Source organism: Ahaetulla prasina, chromosome 12, assembly GCF_028640845.1.
Source record: "Ahaetulla prasina isolate Xishuangbanna chromosome 12, ASM2864084v1, whole genome shotgun sequence".
Lineage (NCBI taxonomy): Eukaryota > Metazoa > Chordata > Lepidosauria > Squamata > Colubridae > Ahaetulla > Ahaetulla prasina.
The window spans coordinates 12,468,985-12,490,447 of NC_080550.1; the positions used below are offsets into that span (position 1 = coordinate 12,468,985).

General features: G+C 42.8%; 1 protein-coding gene across 1 annotated transcript in view; it reads right to left on the bottom strand.

The window, feature by feature from the left end:
• RHPN2 (rhophilin Rho GTPase binding protein 2) overlaps positions 1-13,189 on the bottom strand; it is a 65,621-nt gene extending 52,432 nt beyond the window's left edge. Inside the window, exon 1 of the mRNA XM_058155611.1 lies at positions 13,012-13,189. Coding sequence (XP_058011594.1) covers positions 13,012-13,080 — 69 coding nt within the window. The 5' untranslated portion in view covers positions 13,081-13,189. The remainder of the gene's footprint in view (positions 1-13,011) is intronic.
• Between the last annotated feature and the right edge of the window lie 8,274 nt (positions 13,190-21,463).

The following is a 21,463-nucleotide window of genomic DNA, read 5'->3' on the forward strand; positions in this document are numbered from 1 at the left end:
TAGAAGAGGGAGAAGGAAGGTGTAGGGTGGAGGGAGGAGAGGATGTAGATAAGAGAAGGGGACGAAGGCCAGGAAAGTAGCAGAAAGTAGCAGAGGGAAGAGAGTTAAAAGAAGGGGGTGGTGACTGGGCAAGCCCGACTAAATTGTATATGACTGTACATTGGATGAGTTGTTGGATAGGATACGAATATAAAAATATACAATCTATATGTTATCGGAAACTTTCAACACCAGAACAAGACTTCTACAAACAGAGCTAGAGCTGCCCAGCCATGATATTATTCAATGGGAGAAAATGGAATATTGGTGCAATAACCAAGCCGACGGGAAATACCTCCGGCTGGTTGAACGACAAATTGGCTTTTCCCGTACACAGTTCTGAATACCGGAATCAGAATCTCCCGAGTGAAAGAAATACATTTCCAAAGGTGCGGCTGTTCCGTAGAAAAGGTTATTTGGGCTTGACGCCAGCGGGAACTGGGGATGTGTGTGTGTGTGTGTGTGTGTGTGTGAGAGAGAGAGACTTCATCTGTTGTTGTGTGTTTCAAGTGATAAGCCACCAACACATAGCATAGCATACATTGGGTTCACAGCAAGATAAGGGAAAGGATTTGCACCCATGGTTTCCATGACTTCTGAAGCTCCACCAGTGTTAATGTCTCCCCACCAAAGCAAACAAATGATTGAAACACTAATTGCTTCTCGGAACACAAACAATTGCTTAGAAAGCACCGGCTAGTCACTTTTTTGCTTGCAAAAAAAGGGGATTTCTCATATTCTTCCCAAACTCCTGGATTTACATACTTCACCACTCAAAATCTTGGATAACAAGGTCTGGCAGTTTCTCTGTCAAGACACATTCTTATATTGCTGGCCTACATTAAATCAAGCAAGCGGTTAGATGGACACCTTTCTATTCATTCACTGTTCCGTTGTTACGCTAACCCAGGCTTTGGGTCAATAGGCTGGATTTGCAAAGCTAAGCCAAAACCAAAGAAACCACTTTATTATTTAGAGTGTGTTATCTGAATCCAACCTATGTTTATGTCAACTTGGGAATTCAGTAGAGCAGAACTTTCTCTGAAGAGTAGAATTTGGGGAGGAAAAATGAGAAAGGGCTGTATTTTTCATGCTTAGTGAACCATACTAATCCTATATCCATCTCTTAAAAACTTAAAAGATGATACAGATTTCTGCAAAACTAGCAAGTATATATAAAACTAGCTGGACGCCCGTGCTTCGCTACGAAGCTATGTGCTCAGGCTTGATAAATTGACACTTGCAGCTTGAAACATACTGTAGGATGTGTAACTCTGTAGCATCAGAGCGTGTTAATATAATGCAACTGGCAGTTGGAACAGAGGGGGAGGGGGAGTAGAATGTCCCAGCCCGCAGCATCCATTGGTATTCATGTGGCTAACATCCTGTCAGTGTGTGAGAGAGTTGAGGGGTGTTTGGAAACTCAAACAGTATTTGCTGTGTGAGCAAGAAGGAGACAGGAAGGAGGCTGGGCATGGCTTAGCTCAACTGTTCTGTAGTAAAGCTGCTTGCTGCTGTGAAAGTGAAACTCCTCTCCTCTGCTTGTGCTTTTCATTTGGAACAGATTTCTTTTGAGGTAGGGAGGGGGAGTAGAACTCCTTGGCATCAGAGCATGTTAATAATAATATAGGAAATATTAATGCTCTGATGGTCATTTTAAAAAATCCTTTTTTAGTGAGCACCTAGAAGCCAAGAGGAACATACGTGGCAAATTTCAAGTTTGTAGGCTTTACGATTCTGGAGATTTCATGATTAATGTGTGAGTGGTTTTTGCTTTATGTAGATAGATAGATCAGTTTTCCCCAACTTGGATGCATTCCAGCTGGCAGGACTTCAATTCTCAGAATTCCTCAGCCAGCATGAGAATTTTGAGTCAAGATCTGGGGAAGGTTGACATAGAAACACTCATAAAGGAAGCTTCTATAGCCTAAAGCAGCATTTCTCATACTTCCTGGCAACTTTAAGATGTATGAAGGTCAACTTCCAAAATTCCTCAGCCTCTCCCCGCCCCACTAACGGCTGGAGAATTCTGGGAGTTGAAGTCCACACATCTTAGCTAAGCTTGAGAAAGGCCGCCCTGCAGATTCGTGAAGCCAACTTCAAACACTTCCTTCTTCAGCCAGCTCTTTAACAATTTTTACATATAACTTACTGCCACAAAATGAATCAGTAGCAGCCATCTAAATAAAAATCAGAAATAGTCAAAGGAATATAGGGCAACTAAGGGTCATCAGCCAGGACATTAAAGCAACTTACATAACTGAAAATCTATTTTAGTATTTTACAGATGAAAAGTCATATTTTATCCAGAGCTGTCTAACTTAATCTCTTGAGTTGAAGTGAAGAAGATTCTTGGATAAAAACTGAAACATTTTCAAGAAAACACCAAGAAAGTCCAGTTGCCTTTTTATGGGGAGGAAAAAACACCTTTAGGACTGTATCAAACACAAGCAACTGGAAATGAACAAAGCTGCCATTTCTTCCCGTTACAGAATATTATACCAGCTTCTCAGCTTTAGCCCATTTGAGCTCCCCAAAAATCACTTTTTTATTTATTTTTTACATTTGTGAAATGATTCCTTCCTTCCACGTTTTTTTTTCTTTTCTCCTTTTTGGATTTCAGGGTGATATATAGAAAAATCCATCTTCTCTTTGCCATGCAACTTTTGCCTTTGAAAATGTTGTCGCTGCCCAACCCTCCACTGCCCCCCCACCCAGCTTAAACCAACGCAAAGGGGCCAGGAAATTACAAAGGCGTGTATGTCTTGAAAATGGAAATAAGAACCAGAGAAGCTGATTGGGGGGTGGGTGGGTGGGGAGGAATTAGAATCTTACCAATCCACTAATGGCTCTTACAATGACTAGTGATTCTAATCCATGCAGGCAGAAAGAAAGAAATGGGGGGGGGGGAGAAGGCAGATAGCTCATCAATAGAAGCGGATAACTTTACTAAAAGAGAAATAAGAAAGTAAAAAAAAAAAAAGAATAAGAGCTAAGGGTGCCCTGAAGGGATGGGCTATTTTTTATCTCATCTGCATATTACATTTGCTTTGCCAAACAATGGGCTATACATATTTCTACTGACCTTCTGTTTGCCAGAGTCAATCTGTTTCTTTCCCATCTTACTGTAAGCCTAAGGCTGGGTTCTTAATCATCAAGTGAACAACCTGCAGGATTTTCTGGCACATTGGGCTAACATGGTCCCCCCCACCCAGCCCTGTCACAGGAGCATGATTAATGGTTCAGCTATTTTGCTTTATGAACGGGGAAATATGAATGATAAGGTAAATTTAAACTTCGCACCCCTGGAAACCTGCCTCTACGTTAATCAGCCTTAAGTGTATTTATTTATTCATGAAATATAACAGGGCCACCCATCTCACAGAAAAGTGACTCTGGGCGGGGTGCTTGGCGACAAGACTATAAAACAATTAACACCTTAAAAAAAAACCAATTACTGAAACATTTAAAAATCACAAAGGCTAAGTAAGAGAGAACAGCTGATGTTAACAACAATGGAGACATCTCAGTATCTCCAGGGGACCTTGGAGCCCTGAAGCTTGATGGCCTCACCAGATTTTGAGGGACTTCCAGAAAATCAAGAGGACTAGAGGCAGCTTTACTTCAGGGCTGGGTGTGTTCATGCTTGTCATGATCTTTCCCCTTGGAGGGGCCAACTGAGGTTAGGGTTAGGGCAGGGGTCAGCAACCAGCGGCTCTGGAGCCGCATGCGGTTCTTTGGGCCCTCTGCTGTGGCTCCCTGTCAGATGATCCCACCACTGGCTGGCTCTCCTCTCCCAGTCACTCCTAGCCTGACCTGAGAAGGTATGGGCCAGTGGTGGTTTGCCCCTGGTTCGGACCGGTTTTATAGAACCGGTAGTAAAACCAGCGGGAGCCTCCGTCCACTGACCCAAACGTCATCAAAACTCTTCTGCGCATGTGCAGAAGGTTCTGCGCATGGGCACGATGCGAACCAGTAGTAAAAGTAAGTAGAACCCACCCCTGGTAAGGGCGACGGCGAGGGATGGAGAAGCGTTACAGAATAGAGACAGAGAGATACAGAGAGAGAGGGAGAGAAACATAGAGAGATACAGAGGGGAAGGAGAGAGGGAGGGAGAAGAAAAAGAGAGCTATTCAAAAGGATTTTGTGGTTCCTGGTGTTTTTTAACAACTGGTTCTCTGCCCTAATGACCAGCTGGGTAGGCGTGGCTGGGGGGGTGTCATGTGACTGGTGGAAGTGAGTGACATCGAGTTGGCCACACCCACCTAGGTTTTGTGGCTCCCGGTGTGTTTTCTATGGGGAACGGGTAACAAATGGCTGTTTTGAGTATTTAAGGTTGCAGACCCCTGGGTTAAGGATAGGGTGAGGTGTTGTGGGTATGTTCTGAAGTTTGGGAAGGATTGAGAAGCATAGGAGAAATGTGACCCTCTGGTCACTAGTCAACCTCCGTGGAGAAGATACTTCCTCCCAAAGTTTCCCTTCTCCGTTAAGGAGAAGGTGCCTTTTGACGCCTCAGTCCTTTTGAGCTCATCACACCCAGCATCCATAAAGGGGTGCTGAAGAAGAAGAAGAAAAAAGAGGGCAATCGCAGCAGCAGAATTGAAGCGCTACACCTTCTGTGTCCGCCCCAAACGTACAAAACCGTGGGGCGTAGATTGCACTACTGTAACCATTGGTTGTGACTTGCCCTTTTTGACAACCCATACAGTGGGGTCAGTGTGGTGCACATCACTTCTCTCCCTCCCTCATTTTTGGACATGAACTTCTAATCAAAGAGAAGAATTCTACACCTGAACTAGAACTGAGTTTAGAAGACAGGACATATCGGTGACATATTTCGGTGGGTCAGAAGAAAGCTTGAGTTCTTATTGATGCAAACTGTGGTTTGTTTGGTTTTGGCTTACCGAATGAAGCCAAGTTTATGCTTTAGTCAATAAGCCACGTTAGGCCGATCACGGTTTGGTGCACTGTAAGAAGCCACTTTAAAGCATGCAGATTCGACACCTGCTTCCAAAGAATGGGCTGTATACCATGGAAAAATTGTTGTTTATTTCTTCTGTTTTCCCCACTCTTCCTCTAAGGAATTAAGATAATAAAAATAGGATCTCTGATTTCCTTCTTCAATGTAAATAAACCCCCTCAATGTAAATAAGATGCAGAGCCTGGTTTGGTAGCTGAAGAGACATTGGAACTCTGTGTTGTGGTCTGTCAGCAGCCTACAGAGCTGGCAACGGAGTCGGACAGCGATGAGGCTGAGGTGGGGCCAGGGCCATCGGGAAGTGAGGTGCAGACTCCAGAGTCTCCAGAGCCTGACAGTAGTGAGGCAGAGGAACAGGAGGAGCCTGTTCCTAATGCACACATGAGAAGAGCTGCCAGAAGGCAAGAGCAGCTCAAGCAGAGAGGACAACTCGGGAGTAGGGCCAAGAGATGATTGGGCCCTCCCATAAGGCTTAAAACAGACCAGCACCGGCGTTTCAGCTTTGCTGGAAAATAACATTGTAGCTGCATCTTCTGCTTCGTCCTCTGCTTCGTGTACGTCTTTGTTTTTGTGGCTTCTGGATGTTTGCCAGAAAGGGCCTTTGGCAGTTTGCCTAATTGGACTAAGGTTTGTGAGATAACTGAGGAATTTGTGTTGGGAGGCATTTGTTTTACTTTGAGATGAAGTAATTCCCAGCTGTTCGAATAAAGTTTGTTTTCCCACGGACTAAGTTTATTACTACCTGCTTGGGCCTGGGTCACAATACTCTGTTCTTCCAGGTCAAATTCTAACACAGGAAGTCCTCGACTTGCAACAGTCCTTTTAGTGACCATTGAAAGTTACTGAAAAATTATTGCAGTTTTTCCCCACTTTATGACCATTGCAGCATCCCCATGGTCACATGATCAAAATTCATAGACTCATATTTATGACGGTTGCAGTATCCTGGGGTCACGTGATCCCCTTTGGCGACCTTCTGACAACCAAAGTCAATGGGCTAAACCACATTCACTTAAGAACTGCACTGATTCACTTAGCAACTATGGTAAGAAAGGTCACAAAATGGGGCCAAGCTCAGTTAAGTCTCTCGCTTAGCAACAGAAATTTTAGCACAACTGTGGGTCATAAATGGAGGACTACCTGTATATATACCAGAAAACTGGACTCAGATTCTACAACTTTCATGTGGAAACAACCTTTTTCTGCCCTCAAAACAGCTGGACTTCTGCTTTCTTGACTGTTGGCTGTGAAATGCAATGCTACAAACCACCCTCGTTAGAAAAAAATATTGGTTCAGAATCACAGTGGACATATAGGCCATCCAGGGGTGGGCTGCTGGGGGTTCGCAGGGGTTCAGGAGAACCTCTAGCTAAGATTCTGTGCAATTCAGAGAACCTCCAAATCCCACTCCTGGCTGGCCCCACCCTGCCCCGCCCCTCCCAGGAGTCCCCACATGGTCCATTTTGGATGCAGGTAAGTGCAGGGTGCGCACGGAGGCTCGGGGAGGGCGAAAACCGGAAGGTCAAGAAACGCACCCGTTTCCTGCATCCAGAGGGCCTCTAGAGCTTGGGGAGGCTGTTTTCGCCCTCCCGGAGGCTCGAGGAAAGCCTCTGGAGCCCGAGGAGGGCAAAAATGCACCCTCCCATGGTGCAGGAGGCCGACTAGGCCACGCCCCCCATGGCCACACCCACCCAGCAACCGGGCAGAGAACCCCTTTCTAAAAATTTTGAAGCCCACCCAAGGCCATCTGTAGATTGGTTACACTATTTAAAACTCTCCACTTTCTTGGATTATCTAAGGCTAAACTTTCACTTCACTCAATAATCATAACTGGGTGGAGAGTTTAGCCAGGCTTGTATGTATATTTACCAGAGAGAGAGAAACAGAGACACAGAGAGAAAGAGAGAAGAAAGATACTTTCACTAATATTTGCACAACTTTCCGACGAAGTTGAAACCTGTTGATGCCAGGCGCTCTCAAATGAGTTGCCAACCCTGCCAATATTGTTGTTACAAGTGCCCTAAATTTAACCTGGTAATCTAATACACAGGCAGAAACTTTGCCAACTTGTAAGCTCTTACCTGAGGCTAACTCCTCCATTGTCACATTCCTAGTTGGCGGAAAATGCAAAACCCAGATCTGACATACCTTATTAGATTTCCTTCCTTTCAAATACCAGAAGAAGAAGAAGAAGAAGAAGAAGAAGAAGAAGAAGAAGAAGAAGAAGAAGAAGAAGAAGAAGAAGAAGAAGAAGAAGAAGAAGAAGAAGAAGAAGAAGAAGAAGAAGAAGAAGAAGAAGAAGAAGAAGAAGAAGAAGAAGAAGAAGAAGAAGAAGAAGAAGAAGAAGAAGAAGAAGAAGAAGAAGAAAACCCAGCAACAACCCCAAATACTTCAAACAAACCAAGGGCCGCGGTGTGGCTCGGGCTGTAAGAAGCCTGTTATTAAAACACAACTGCCTGCAATTACTGCAGGTTCTAGTTCCACCAGGTCCAAGGTTGACTCAGCCTTCCATCCTTTATAAGGTAGGTAAAATGAGGACCCAGATTGTTGGGGGGGCAATAAGTTGACTTTGTAAATATACAAATAGAATGAGACTATTGCCTTACACACTGTAAGCCGCCCTGAGTCTTCGGAGAAGGGCGGGATATAAATGTAAATAATAAAAAAAAGAAGAAGAAAAGAAGAAGAAGAGAACCCAGCAACAACCCCAAATCCTTCAAACAAACCATGACAATTACCTTGATCCATAAAGGGGAGAAATCCATCATCAGGAGAATCAATAATTGGAGAAAACTTAATTAGGGTTAACCAAGATGGGATAAAAATATGCTTAGCAGTTGTTGAGAACGGTTGCACATCCTTAAGTGTCATTTTGGTTGGTTCTAATAAGGACAACATGACTCCACATATTGTGTTTTTTTAAAAAAAAAAACACAAAACAATTTCCTTTTATTATGGCAGAACATCAACCTTTCATTAGGGTTTTATAGCTGAAGGAAATACTTCCATACCACTCTGAAGAAAACAGCCCTTCTATCATTAGAAGTTGAGCTTATTCTACATTGAGTCTTGACTTTTTAACCTGAAGTTTGTGATCTACCAGTAGCTACCCATCATTATAGAGTAAACGTAAGGAAAGAGAGAGAGAGAGAGAGAGAGAGAGGGAGGGAGAGAAAGAGAGAGAGGGAGGGAGAGAGAGAGAGAGAGATCTTATCAATAACTGATTTCTCGTAACTCCATTAAGCCTTGATATATCTTATTTGGTTTAGGGCTCAGAGTGTTTGTTATACTTGCTTATAATTCTATAACCTTTCAAAATTTTAAATTTTAACATTTTAATTCTCATATACTGTTTTATATTTCGGTACTGTACTGTATACCAAAGGGATGTAGTCGTTCAGTGGCTAAGACGCTGAGCTTGCCGATCAAAAGGTCGGCCATTCAGCGGTTTGAATCCCTAGTGCCGTATAACAGGGTGAGCTCTCGTTCTTGCCCGGGCTTCTGCCAACTTAGCAGTTCGAAAGCACGTAAAAAACGCAAGTAGAAAAATAGGGACCACCTTTAGTGGGAAGGAAACAGTGTTCCGTGTGCCTTTGGTGTTGAGTCATGCCGGCCACATGACCACGGAGACGCCTTCGGACAGCACTGGCTCTTCGGCTTTGAAATGGAGGTGAGCACTGCCCCCTAGAGTCGGGAACGTATGTGCGAGGGGAACCTCTATCTTTACCTTTACCTTACTGTATACCATGTACTGAGTGAGCTGGGCAGTCCAGAAATACAAACAAACAAATAAATAATCCAGAAATACCAATAAATAAATAAATAATCCAGAAATACAAATAAATAAATAAATAAACCAGAAATATATATATATATATAAATAAATGAATGCAAGCCCAGCTAAAGTGGCTTCTTCAACAAATAAACTTTTGCAGAATCCAATCTGGGACATACAGTATATATTCGCCTTCATTGGTAAATCAACTTTTATTTATTTATTTATTTATTTATTTATTAAAAAACTTGTTTTTGTACCCTGCATGAACCCAGAGATAGGCTGTACTGCAATACTTGAGTTTGACAAATACTTGCTCTAAAGCTCTCCCTAATTTTAGTTAGTGGAACAGCCCACTGGGTTTGGCCTGAACATTGCAGTTATAGGTGACTGATTTAGTATGGCTGATAGCAAGCCAAAGGAACAGAAAGTTCACCTATCTTTGGGAAATCCGGTGAAGTCAATTGCTTGCAAGGGATTATAATTTTTAAAAGGTCTGCGGATTCTTATCTTTTAAGTATATGAAAAGTAGGAAGCAGAAGTTGCTTCCGAAGGAATGTTAAATATACTACCAAGAGCAGAAAAGGCTTCTGCAGAACAGGAAAAATGCATCATACCGCCCCATTTAAGACAGTGGTTATTTCTGCCACTTACACAGATGTAGCAGATGCTGGTATGTATTAAATAAGCATGCAATGCTACATAATTACTAACCTACTAACTGCTATAATGAACACTTCCTTACTTTAAAATAGGATCTTACAAAACTGAAGGTATAAGTTTTGTAAAGAGGTTTTGTGTCCTGGACATTCTGATAATCTGTTTTTTGTTTGTTTGTTCGTTCATATAGCAGACATTTTAAAAGTGTGAAGTCACACTCTTAAAACCAAGCGTGTGCCATTTAATTCTGGCAGCATTTTTTCTAAAGGCACACGTACGCTTTAAGGGAAGGAGTTGTTCCTGCTCTAATGTGGAGGTATCCCGCTTGAGACCCACCAACAGATATCCCCCAAATCTGCGACTGCAGCCTCAGAAACCCCTTTAAAAGTTGCCCAGGATTTAATTTTTCATACGTTCAAAGGGAATAATAATAATAATAATAATAATAATAATAATAATAATAATAATAATAATAATAATAATAATAATAATAATAATAATAATAATAATAATGGACTACTGTAATGTTCTCTATCTGGGGCTCCCCTTGAAGGGTACCCGGAGACTCCAACTGGTCCAGAATGCGGCTGCGCAGGTGATAGAGGGAGCTCCTTGTGGCTCCCATGTAACACCCCTCCTGCGTAATCTGCACTGGCTCCAGGTGGTCTTCCGGGTTCACTTCAAGGTACTTGTTATCACCTTTAAAGCACTCCATGGCTTAGGGCTGGGATATTTACGGGACCGCCTACTGCCACCATTAGCCTCTCACCGACCAGTGCGCTCTCACAGAGAGGGCCTCCTTCGGATACCGTCAGCTAAACAATGTCGGCTGGCGACCTCCAGGGGGAGGGCCTTCTCTGTGGGGGCTCCTACCCTCTGGAACAAGCTCCCTCTGGGGCTTCGTCAACTCCCCGACCTCAGGTCCTTCCGCCGCGAGCTGAAGACGTTGCTGTTTCGAAGAGCAGGACTAGCGTGAACGTAGTTTTAAATTGGGGTTTTAAATCAGGGGTTTTAAACGGGGTTTTAAATTTGTATTTAAAAGTTTTAGGCCATCAATTGAATTAATTTTCTATTCTTTTTTGCTGTTTTATATGTATTATATATTTTCTGTTCTTTTATTGGCTGTGAACCATCCTGAGTCCTTCGGGAGATGGGCGGTATACAAATATAATAAATAATAATAATAATAATAATAATTCACTTTATTCATGCTCACTGGACATACAGTATATATTCGCCTTCATTGGTAAATCAACTTTTATTTATTTATTTATTTATTTATTTATTAAAAAACTTGTTTTTGTACCCTGCATGAACCCAGAGATAGGCTGTACTGCAATACTTGAGTTTGACAAATACTTGCTCTAAAGCTCTCCCTAATTTTAGTTAGTGGAACAGCCCACTGGGTTTGGCCTGAACATTGCAGTTATAGGTGACTGATTTAGTATGGCTGATAGCAAGCCAAAGGAACAGAAAGTTCACCTATCTTTGGGAAATCCGGTGAAGTCAATTGCTTGCAAGGGATTATAATTTTTAAAAGGTCTGCGGATTCTTATCTTTTAAGTATATGAAAAGTAGGAAGCAGAAGTTGCTTCCGAAGGAATGTTAAATATACTACCAAGAGCAGAAAAGGCTTCTGCAGAACAGGAAAAATGCATCATACCGCCCCATTTAAGACAGTGGTTATTTCTGCCACTTACACAGATGTAGCAGATGCTGGTATGTATTAAATAAGCATGCAATGCTACATAATTACTAACCTACTAACTGCTATAATGAACACTTCCTTACTTTAAAATAGAATCTTACAAAACTGAAGGTATAAGTTTTGTAAAGAGGTTTTGTGTCCTGGACATTCTGATAATCTGTTTTTTGTTTGTTTGTTCGTTCATATAGCAGACATTTTAAAAGTGTGAAGTCACACTCTTAAAACCAAGCGTGTGCCATTTAATTTTGGCAGCATTTTTTCTAAAGGCACACGTACGCTTTAAGGGAAGGAGTTGTTCCTGATCTAATGTGGAGGTATCCCGCTTGAGACCCACCAACAGATATCCCCCAAATCTGCGACTGCAGCCTCAGAAACCCCTTTAAAAGTTGCCCAGGGTTTAATTTTTCATACGTTCAAAGGGAATAATGATTCACTTTATTCATGCTCACTGGACATTATCCATCCAATTTCAGCAAATTGAATTGTTTGTCTACTTTATGCTGGCCTTTGTCACCTGCAACAACAGGTTCATGGGGCATCAAAAGACAAATTTTACCCTAGCAGAGGTTAAGGGAATCTTAATGAACTTTATTGAAATGAATCTCTTTCCCTTTAGTAGATATTAACCAAACAATAATGGGGGAAACGCAGTCGTAGATCTTCCCTTATGGATTCAACACATAGTAAGACTCAGTTCCCAAGTAAACGTACGTTGAGTAAAACAACATAAAATTAGACCAGGCTTGCCCCCCCCCCTTCCTAGGTTTTACCAACAGAGTTTAATGAAATACTAACTGTGGCCTGAGAATAAAGTAGCTATATTCACTGTTGGGTTATAGAATTAATCAGTTTAGCGAGTTCATTCAGTACAGTTTTTTTGTTGTTGTTGTTGAGTTCATTCAATATTGTACCTTGAACAAGAAGCGGATAATCAAAGGATGAAGGTTTCGCATTTAATTCCCTGATCGAGGCAAGGAAGGCATGCGCCAAGCATCCTTAAACCGAGATGGTCTCACAGAAAAGCCAAGACCTATCCAGACTCCTTTCCCACAAAAGTCACAAGCGTGGCACCGCGCAGAAGAAATCTCGGTTTCTTCCAGCAAATTCTACAGACCCCAGATGCCACTCTACGGCACTGCCCAGTTTATCACCATCCGGAAAGCGATGCCAAGGAGTTCTGCCTCTTTCTGATCCATAAAGATATCCCCATAACATGCAGTTGGCAGCCTCCCACGTGGGGGCGGGGAAGGCAGCAGACACCCAAGGGACCAAGCAGGGCATTTCTGGATGGGAGTCAGTGTCTCCCCAGTCCCCACCTCACCACCCCTTCCCCTAATTCGGTTTTCACCCACCAGGCAGAGTTTACCACACTCGTTTCCCAGTTTATGTACAAGGGGAGAAAACAACAATAACAACGCAAAACTTTTCCTGAGATTTTCCCTTCGCCAAGAAGGAAGGGGGCTGGAAGGAGGGCGGGGTGGGGTGGGGGTTAAGGCTTGTCTCTCTGTGTCGGTCCCTCCGCGGAAGGCAAAACACCCCTTCAACCAACCCCCCTCCTCAATTCTCATCTGCCTTTTTCCTTTGACTTCACATAAAGGAGGCTCCGAAAATACCTGTTACGCAGGCGGGATTTTTTTTTTGGTTTGTTGTTTTTTTTTTTGCTTTGCTTTGCTTTGGTTTTAAAAAGTCCAGTGCCAAAGCGGACCAGAGGAGAACAGAACTAATCGGAGCCGGGGGTGGGGTGGAAGCAAAGCCCCCCCCCACTCCCACTCCCGGGAAACCTCGCCAAGAGTCGGTAGATCCCGCGCCAGGGGGGGATCTACCTGCCCTGCTGCCCTGCCCTGCGCTCACCTTGCGAAAATAGCAGGCGCCTCTCTGGTCCGCGGCCGGACAGCCGGTGGGCAGCAGCGTCTCGGTCATCTCCAGCGGCTGGGTTGGGGCCGGGGCTGCCTGCGTGGCCAACTCACCAGTGCGCTTTAGCCACGGCCGCTTCGCTTGAGCGCCCGGGCTCAGCACCAACTGCGGTCTCTCGCTGCTCTGCAGGCTCCGCTCCCCAGTTGCTCTTCGCTCCTCCCCTTCTACCTGGGAAACCCGCGGGGAGGGGGCGGAGGAGGAGGAGGAGGAAGCGCTTCCTTGGGCTGGTGCCTTTGTGGATTCGGGCTGCGCGGTCCCTTCCAGCAGCTGCCGCGCAGAGAATCAGAATCGGGATCGAGCTGGAAGGAAGTCCAGTGGCCTCTTGGGGGGGAAAAAAACCCACAACTTTGGGACAACCAGGACCTGGATGACTGAGAATCTCCATTTAGCTGGAAAGGGATCTTGGAGATCTTCTAGTCCTCTTCTAGCTCAAGCAGGTGACCCAGTGGCTGTCCCGTCTCTTCTTAAGGACCTCCAGTGATGGAGCACCCACGACTTCTAGAGGCAAGCTGTTCCACTGGTTAATTGTCCTCACCGCTTGGAAGTTGCTTCTTAATTCCAGTTTGGGATATCAATCAATTAGAATAGAGCTGGAAAGGGATCTTAGAGGTCTTCTAGTCCAACTCCTTGCTCAAGCAGGTGACCCTATACCCAGCGGTGGGATTCAAGTAATTTAACAGCCGGTTCTCTGCCCTAATGATTTCTTCCAACAACCGGTTCACCAAACTGCTCAGAAAGTTAACAACCGGTTCTCCCGAAGTGGTGCGAACTGGCTGAATCCCACCACTGACTATACCATTTCAGATAAATGGCTGTTCAGTCTCTTCTTAAAAACCACCAGGATGGAGCACCCACAACTTCTAGAGGCAAGCTGTTCCACTGGTTAATTGTCCTCACTGTTCGGAAGTTTCTCCTTAATTCCAGGTTGCTTCCCTCCTTGGTTAGTTTCCATCCATCAAGGAGAGAAGCAACCTGGAATTAAGAGCGGTGGGGTCAACCCAAATGGGAGACACATTTCTACCACCCATCTCCATTCCCAGGCTCCTGGTCAAAGGACCAGCTGCCCAAGGCTGCGGGTTTATTAGCCAGGAAGACCATGGCTCTGCACCTAATCGAGAGGCAGACTCCATCTCTACCCTTAGCAGATCGAAGGATCAATTGATCCTGCTAAGGGCAGGAATGGGATCCGCTTCTGGATTAGGTCCACCCATTCAGCAGGATCCCTGGCTTTGGGTTAAACCTTTGTTTGTTTTAGAATAGAATAGAATAGAATAGAATTTTATTGGCCAAGTGTGATTGGACACACAAGGAATTTGTCTTGGTGCATATGCTCTCAGTGTACATAAAAGAAAAGATACGTTCATCAAGGTACAACATTCACAACACAATTGATGGTCAATATATCAATATAAATCATAAGGATTGCCAGCAACAAGTTATAGTCATACAGTCATAAGTGGAAAGAGATTGGTGATGGGAACTATGAGAAGATTAATAGTAGTCAGAGTCACGAAATAGGTAGGCGTAAACCATGGTTTACAAGGATGGGTGGCTTCACTCATTAGAATGACATAGCACTGCTCGTTGTCCTTGACTTACAGCCATACATTTTGCAACTGTTTGAAGTTACAGCGGCACAGAAAAAGTGCCTTACAATTGGTCTTCCACAGTTATGACCATCATAGCTTTTCTATCGTCACGTGATCAAAATTCAGGTGCCCGGCAACCGGTGTATAGTTACAACAGTTGCAGCAACCCAGCATCACCATTTGCAACTGACTTGGTCAGCTTTCGACAAAATCAATGCAGATTCGCTTAACAACAGGGGTAAAGAAGAGTTGTGGTCCACCAGCAGCCTGTGGAGCTGGCAACGGAGTCGGACAGCGATGAGGCTGAGGTGGGGCCAGGGCCATCAGGGAGAAAGGTGCGGACTCGGGAGCCTCCAGAGGCTGACAATAGTGAGGCAGAGGAACAGGAGGAGCCTGTTCCTAATGCACGCTGAGAAGAGCTGCCAGAAGGCAAAAGCAGCTCAAGCAAAGAGGACAACTCGGGAGTAAGGCCAAGAGATGATTGACCCCTCTCATAAGGCTTAAAACAGACCAGTAATGGCGTTTGGGCTTTGCCGGAAAACAATGTTGGTAGCTTCGTCTTCTTCTACATCTACGTCTTGCATTTATTTTTGTATCGGTGACTTCTGAACATTTGCCAAGAAAGGACTTTGGCAGTTTGCCTAATTGGACCAAGGTTTGTGATAGGACTGAGGAATTTGTGTCGGGATGAATTTGCTTTAATTTAGTTGAACTACGCTGGGAATGAAGTAATTCTCAGCTGTTTGAATAAAGTTTGTTTGTTTTTCCACGGACTAAGTTTCCTACTACGTACTTGGGCCTGGGTCACAACAAAAAGTTGCTAAAATCGGGTGTGACTCACTTAACAGCCACCTTGCTTAGCAATGGAAATTCGGGTTCCGATTGTGGTCGTAAGTCAAGGACTACCTGTGCTGTAATTCAGCTGGGTTTGACCTCAGTGTTGCTTATCCCAACCCAGCCGATTGGCAAAGTCTACCATAGATCTGGTATCTAGCAAATGCAGAAAACGGTGGGCCTTTGTTGTTCTTAAGCGTTAGGTTTCCTTATCCAATTGGTTTTAAAGTCAGTTGTTTACTTTTGTTTAGAATAAATAATGGTAGGAATAGAAATATACAACTTTTTTGGGGGGGGAAACACCCCACATTGTCTTTGCTTTAACGCCAGGCAATCTTTCCTGTGCCTCTGCAAAAAAGGATTTGGTTGCCAAGAAACTGTGTCCCGGTGGAATCTTATCTTTTTGTCCCTCGAGTCTTTCAGCATCTTTTTTTGGTCTTTAGTTCTGGCAAGGAATTTTCTTTTTCTTCTTTTTTTCTTTCTTCCTCTGATTTCTCTTTTGCCCTCCAAGGGGGGTCCGTTCTCTTCTTTGGGAATAATTCTTCAGTGGGGGACAGAACCTTCTTGGAAATGCTTTTTTCTTTCAAGAACCAGAGAGATTTGGTACAAATCACAATAGTCCCCCCCCCCCCACACACACACGCATAAGCACATTTCTGGGGCATTCAGGGAAGTTGCCAGTTCTTGGGCATTGCTCACCGATGGAAGTCTTATACTGTAAAAATAAAAAAATAAGTATTGGATTGTTTTACAACCACAAAGCAAATATGTGGAGTGGCAGGTTTGGAATGCGATTATTGAAACTTCAAGACAGCTATTTCCAATGTGGTAAAATGAATTGTCCCTGAAGTACAGAGCAAAGTGAAAAGTTCTTTCTATATTCGATATTTCCCAGAAAAAGAGTATCTTTAAACTTTCGAGCCCATGCTGAAGCTTCCCCCAAGGATTGGACTTGTTTTGGAATATAGAATACGAATTTAAATTAGACAATTATATCATGAGCATTATGTTAATTGTCAACAAAACGATCTATCAACACCCAGCTGGTTTTTCTTGTCAGGAGTCAGTACCGATAGATGGGAACGGGAAAGCAGAATAGTGTCCCAAAAGTGTCTTCTTATCCCATTTTATGGATAAGAAGTGTCTTCTCTTCTGCCTTTAAAGTCAAAAGTGTTAAGTTTCGACCAACTGGTTTTACTTTCCTTGAAATAAAAATACCGATCCCTTTGATAAGTTAAAATCTGGAATTGTATTTTTATTAGATGTCCTCCCTCTACATGCAACTGAGGATCCCTTTCAAAATGCCCAGAGACCATCTCTGAAATTATTGTACGTATAATATTTCTTCCTCCACATTGAAATAACTGCATTAAACCCACATGGGAAGAGAAACAAGGATAAAAACAACAACAAGAGAGTTTCAATGCCCAATAAATATTCTGATCAGATACACCCAAAATTAAAAGTGTACTGAGATGGGATGTTTAATCAACTTAGCTCCAGAGAGGGTGTGTGATGTAAATATATATATATAAATATAATTAATTAATTCAAATGACGAAGGTTTCAAAGGTCAGGCACATGTCCAACTTATTCAGTAAAAGGAATGTGAGTGAGTCAGTGAGATTTTCTTTTTTTACTTTTGTCCTCGTCTTTGTGTGTGTGTGTGTGTGTGTGTTTGTGTGTGACGATTCTCCTGTGCTTTTGAAAAGCAACTCATTGCCCAGAATAGAAACAAAAAGGAAAAATATCACTGTGATGGGATATAGGATAAAAGAAGACAAAATCTGCAAACATGCCTTATTTTTTATTTTTTATTATTCTTTTTAAAAATCACTTAATTTTTAAATGTGCTGTGTTTTAATACTTCCAGTATTTGGTTCAGTGGTGGGTTGCTACCGGTTCGGCCCGGCTCGGGAAAAACGGTAGTGGTGGTGGCGGGAGGCTCCGCCCACCCGCCACACGTGCAGAAGCTTCTGCGCATGCACAGAAGTTTCTGTGCATGCACAGAAGTGTTGCATGTACGCATGAGCAAACCGGTAGCGATGGGTTTTAAAACCTGCCCCTGATCTGGTAGGATGGTAGCATCTAAGTAAGACTGACTGTTTTTAAAAACTAAGCAGGCTCAGGTCTGGTTGTATGTTAGTTGAGAGGCCAGACTCTTAGGGGTGCAGGCAAAGCTGGGAAATTAAAGGAATTGACAAAACAATATACCGATAGTCTATTATGAAAATGTAGCGCATAAATAAAAACAAAAAGAAATTAGATTAAAGATAAAGACATGCTATCTGGTCTTTCTCAAATATGGCAGCCTTAAAGTAGGGGGACCTACCTTATGTTATGATGCTGGCTAGGGAATTCTGCGAATTAAAGTCCACATGTTGCTATGTTTGAAAAACATTGTACTATAACTTTATCGATATTTGACTGCTTTTTTAAATTAAAAATCCTTATGGCAGGATATAAAGATCAAATCATATAGAGTTGGAAGGAATCGTAGAACACATCTATTCCAACCCCTACCAAAAGTTCTCAATGTTAGCCATATGATCTCCCCAGGATGCCTTATTATATTTTGGGAGGGTCACGGGGAGCCATCCAAACTTAAATGGCAGGATAGATTTTACAATAAGCACCTTACCGGTGACTATGAGTGGGTGGGTGAGTCCCAGAAGTAAATACGGCTCTGAAGGGGGCCATGAGCCACAAAAAGGTTGAGAATATCTGAGAGCATAATGTGAGATTCTTATACAGTATATAAAACCTATTTATGTTGTTGTTAGTTGCGAAGTCGTGTCCGACCCATCGCAACCCCATGGATAACATTCCTCCAGGCCTTCCTGTCCTCTACCATCCTCTGGAGTCTATTTAAGCTCATGCCTACTGCTTCAGTGACTCCATCCAGCCACCTCGTTCTCTGCCATCCCGTTCTTCTTTTGCCCTCAATCATTCCCAGCATGAGGCTCTTCTCCAGGGAGTCCTTCCTTCTCATTAGGTAGCCAAAATATTTGACTTTCCTCTTCAGGATCTGGCCTTCTAAAGGGTTGATCTCCTCTAGAACTGACTTGTTTGTTCGCCTTGCAGACCAAGGGACTCGCAGGAATCTTCTCCAGCACCATCGTTCAAAGGCCTCAATTCTTTGGCGTTCAGCCTTTCTTATGGTCCAACTTTCACAGCCATACATTGGAACTGGGAAAACCATAGCCTTGACTATACGCACTTTTGTATAGTCATTTTTCAGATCGACAGCTCAAAATGCAAATTGAAACACCCGCACAGATATATACATATCGGGTGTGCGCGCACACATATGCTTCAAGCATTGTGGATAAATAATAATCTTGGTTTAACCTCCAGTTCCACCAATCATGCATTCAGGAATTTCTAGCAAATCCTGATTTTCCACGAGGCATAACCTCAGCAAGTCACAAATCAGATATCATTGGCTTTCCATGACTTTCACCCAATATTCTTGTTTTATTCATTGGAAAGGGCTGGGGTGGGTATTTGCATGTTCGAAGGCACAGCACTCAAGTTTCATCTTTATTTCCACAAAGACTTCTGCTGCCCACCTAGGCTTCAAAGGCATTCTTAGAAAATAAAAAATAATTTCTGACTGCACCACGTGTGTACACATCATGTGCCTAGGGGAAAAAAATACATGTGAAGGTGCCAAAGAATATCCAGGTATTATAGCAATGTTTATTCAATGTGCATGATGCTTTGATCATTCCGTTGCAGAGGAAACGTTCGCCGCCTTGACTTATTTATAAAAATAATAAATTTATTTTTATAAAATAAACGGGATTATCTGAAAATACAAATGCAATATGCAATACATACATTAGAAATTATGCCCTTTGCTCTTTTTCTATGGAGTAATTATCATGCTTAAGCTTTTCCCCAAGCGTCTTGTCTTTTCCAATCCCCAAATCCTGAAACTGTCAATTTCATAACCTCATTTGCATGATGGCGTCACTGCAGGCACGTCATTCTTTTGACATCACAGCACATCCTGCAGATACCAGGGCTGTGATTCATACTGAAAGTTGTGGTCACACCCATTAACTTTTTAAAAATAGCCTCTCCAGATCACTGCTTCTCAAGTTTGACAAGTCTTAAGATCCATGGGCTTCAAAACTTCCAAAATCCTACACATGCTGGCTGGGGAATCCTGGGAGTCGGAAGTCCACAGCATCTTAAAAGTTGTCAAGCTTGAAAAACACTCTTCTCCATTAAAATGTGCAGAGGGATACACACCAGTTTACTTACACTGACCTCTTCTGGTCAAATTAGCCCTGCTGATGCCAGTGAAGGTGTGCTTAGCCACCCCTCCCTGCCAGGTAAAAGGATATGTTTACTTTCAAATGCTTCTGGAATTGAGATTTTCTCCACCTAGGCTACACTTCCAATCTTTTTAAGCTACCCCATCCTTGTCCCCATCCCCAGCTGCCTTTTCTTTTTTTTAAAAAAAAGTTTTGTTTTATTTTATTTCATTTTATTTCATTTTATAGAATAGAATAGAATAGAATAGAATAGAATAGAATAGAATAGAATAGAATAGAATAGAATAGAATTTTTATTGGCCAAGTGTGATTGGACACACAAGGAATTTGTTTTGGTGCATATGCTCTCAGTGTACATAAAAGAAAAGAAAAAGAAAAAGAAAGAAAAAAAATACCTTCATCAAAGGTACAACATTTACAACACAAATGACTGTCATAGGTTGCAATTTAACCCTTAGTGATAGCAACAAGAAGTTATAGTCATACAGTCATAAGTGGAAAGAGATGGGTGATGAAAACGATGAGAAGATTAATAGTAGTGTAGATTTAGGAAATAGTTTGACATCGTTGAGGGAATTATTTGTTTAGCAGAGTGATGGCATTCTTGTGTCTAGTTGTTCTGGTGTGCAGTGCTCTGTAGCGTCATTTTGAGGGTAGGAATTGAAACAGTTTATGTCCAGGATGCGAGGGATCTGTAAATACTTTCACAGCCCTCTTCTTGATTCGTGCAGTATACAGGCTCTCAATGGAAGGCAGGTTGGTAGCAATTATTTTTTCTGCAGTTCTAATTATCCTCTGAAGTCTGTGTCTTTCTTGAACCAAACCAGACAGTTATAGAAGTGCAAATGACAGACTCATAGACAAACATACATTTAAAACATCAGTAGTTTCCTTCCATGTGACATCTCGGTGTTTTCTTCCTGGCTCCATCTTTTGTTATTTCTTCTTTCTTCACTTCAATTTAAACTATTACCACTTTTTCCACAAATACATTATTATCATTATATCATTTTCTTACATAATTATCCATTCCTTTCTTCTAACCAATGCCCAGCTGCCTTTTCATTAAAGAGTATTTGTAACTCGGGGTTGAAATGAAAGGTCCTTAGCGCTCTCCGAGCTTATTTTCTTACCTTTAACTAGATAACATAACTAGCACTGATGATAGTCTGTTAAGAGGTTCTCAATCATCCAGGTCATGGTTGCCTCAAAGGTGCTTTTTCTGGAGGCAACTGAACTTTCTTAGGTTTTTTCTTCTTTTCTTTGAAGATGTTGAACACCCTTTGAACGGTGTGGGAGTAGGAATGGATTTCCAGAGGAAAATTTGCAGGCTACAGGAACCATTTGCACCACTCGGGTGACCCTGAGGACTAGGGGTGAAATCCAGCAGGTTCTGACGAACTGGGAGCGGAAATTTTGAGTGGTTCAGAGAACCAGCAAATACCACCTCTGGCTGACCTCAGAGTGGGGTGGGAATGGAGATTTTGCAATATCCTTCTCCCATGAGGGGAGGGAATGGAGATTTTGCAGTATCCGTCCCCTGGAGTGGGAATGGAGATTTTGCAGTATCCTTTCCCTGGAGTGGGGTGGGAATGGGGATTTTGCAGTATCCTTCCCCTGCCACGCCCACCAAGCCACGCCCACAGAACCAGTATTAAAAAAAATTGAATTTCACCCCTG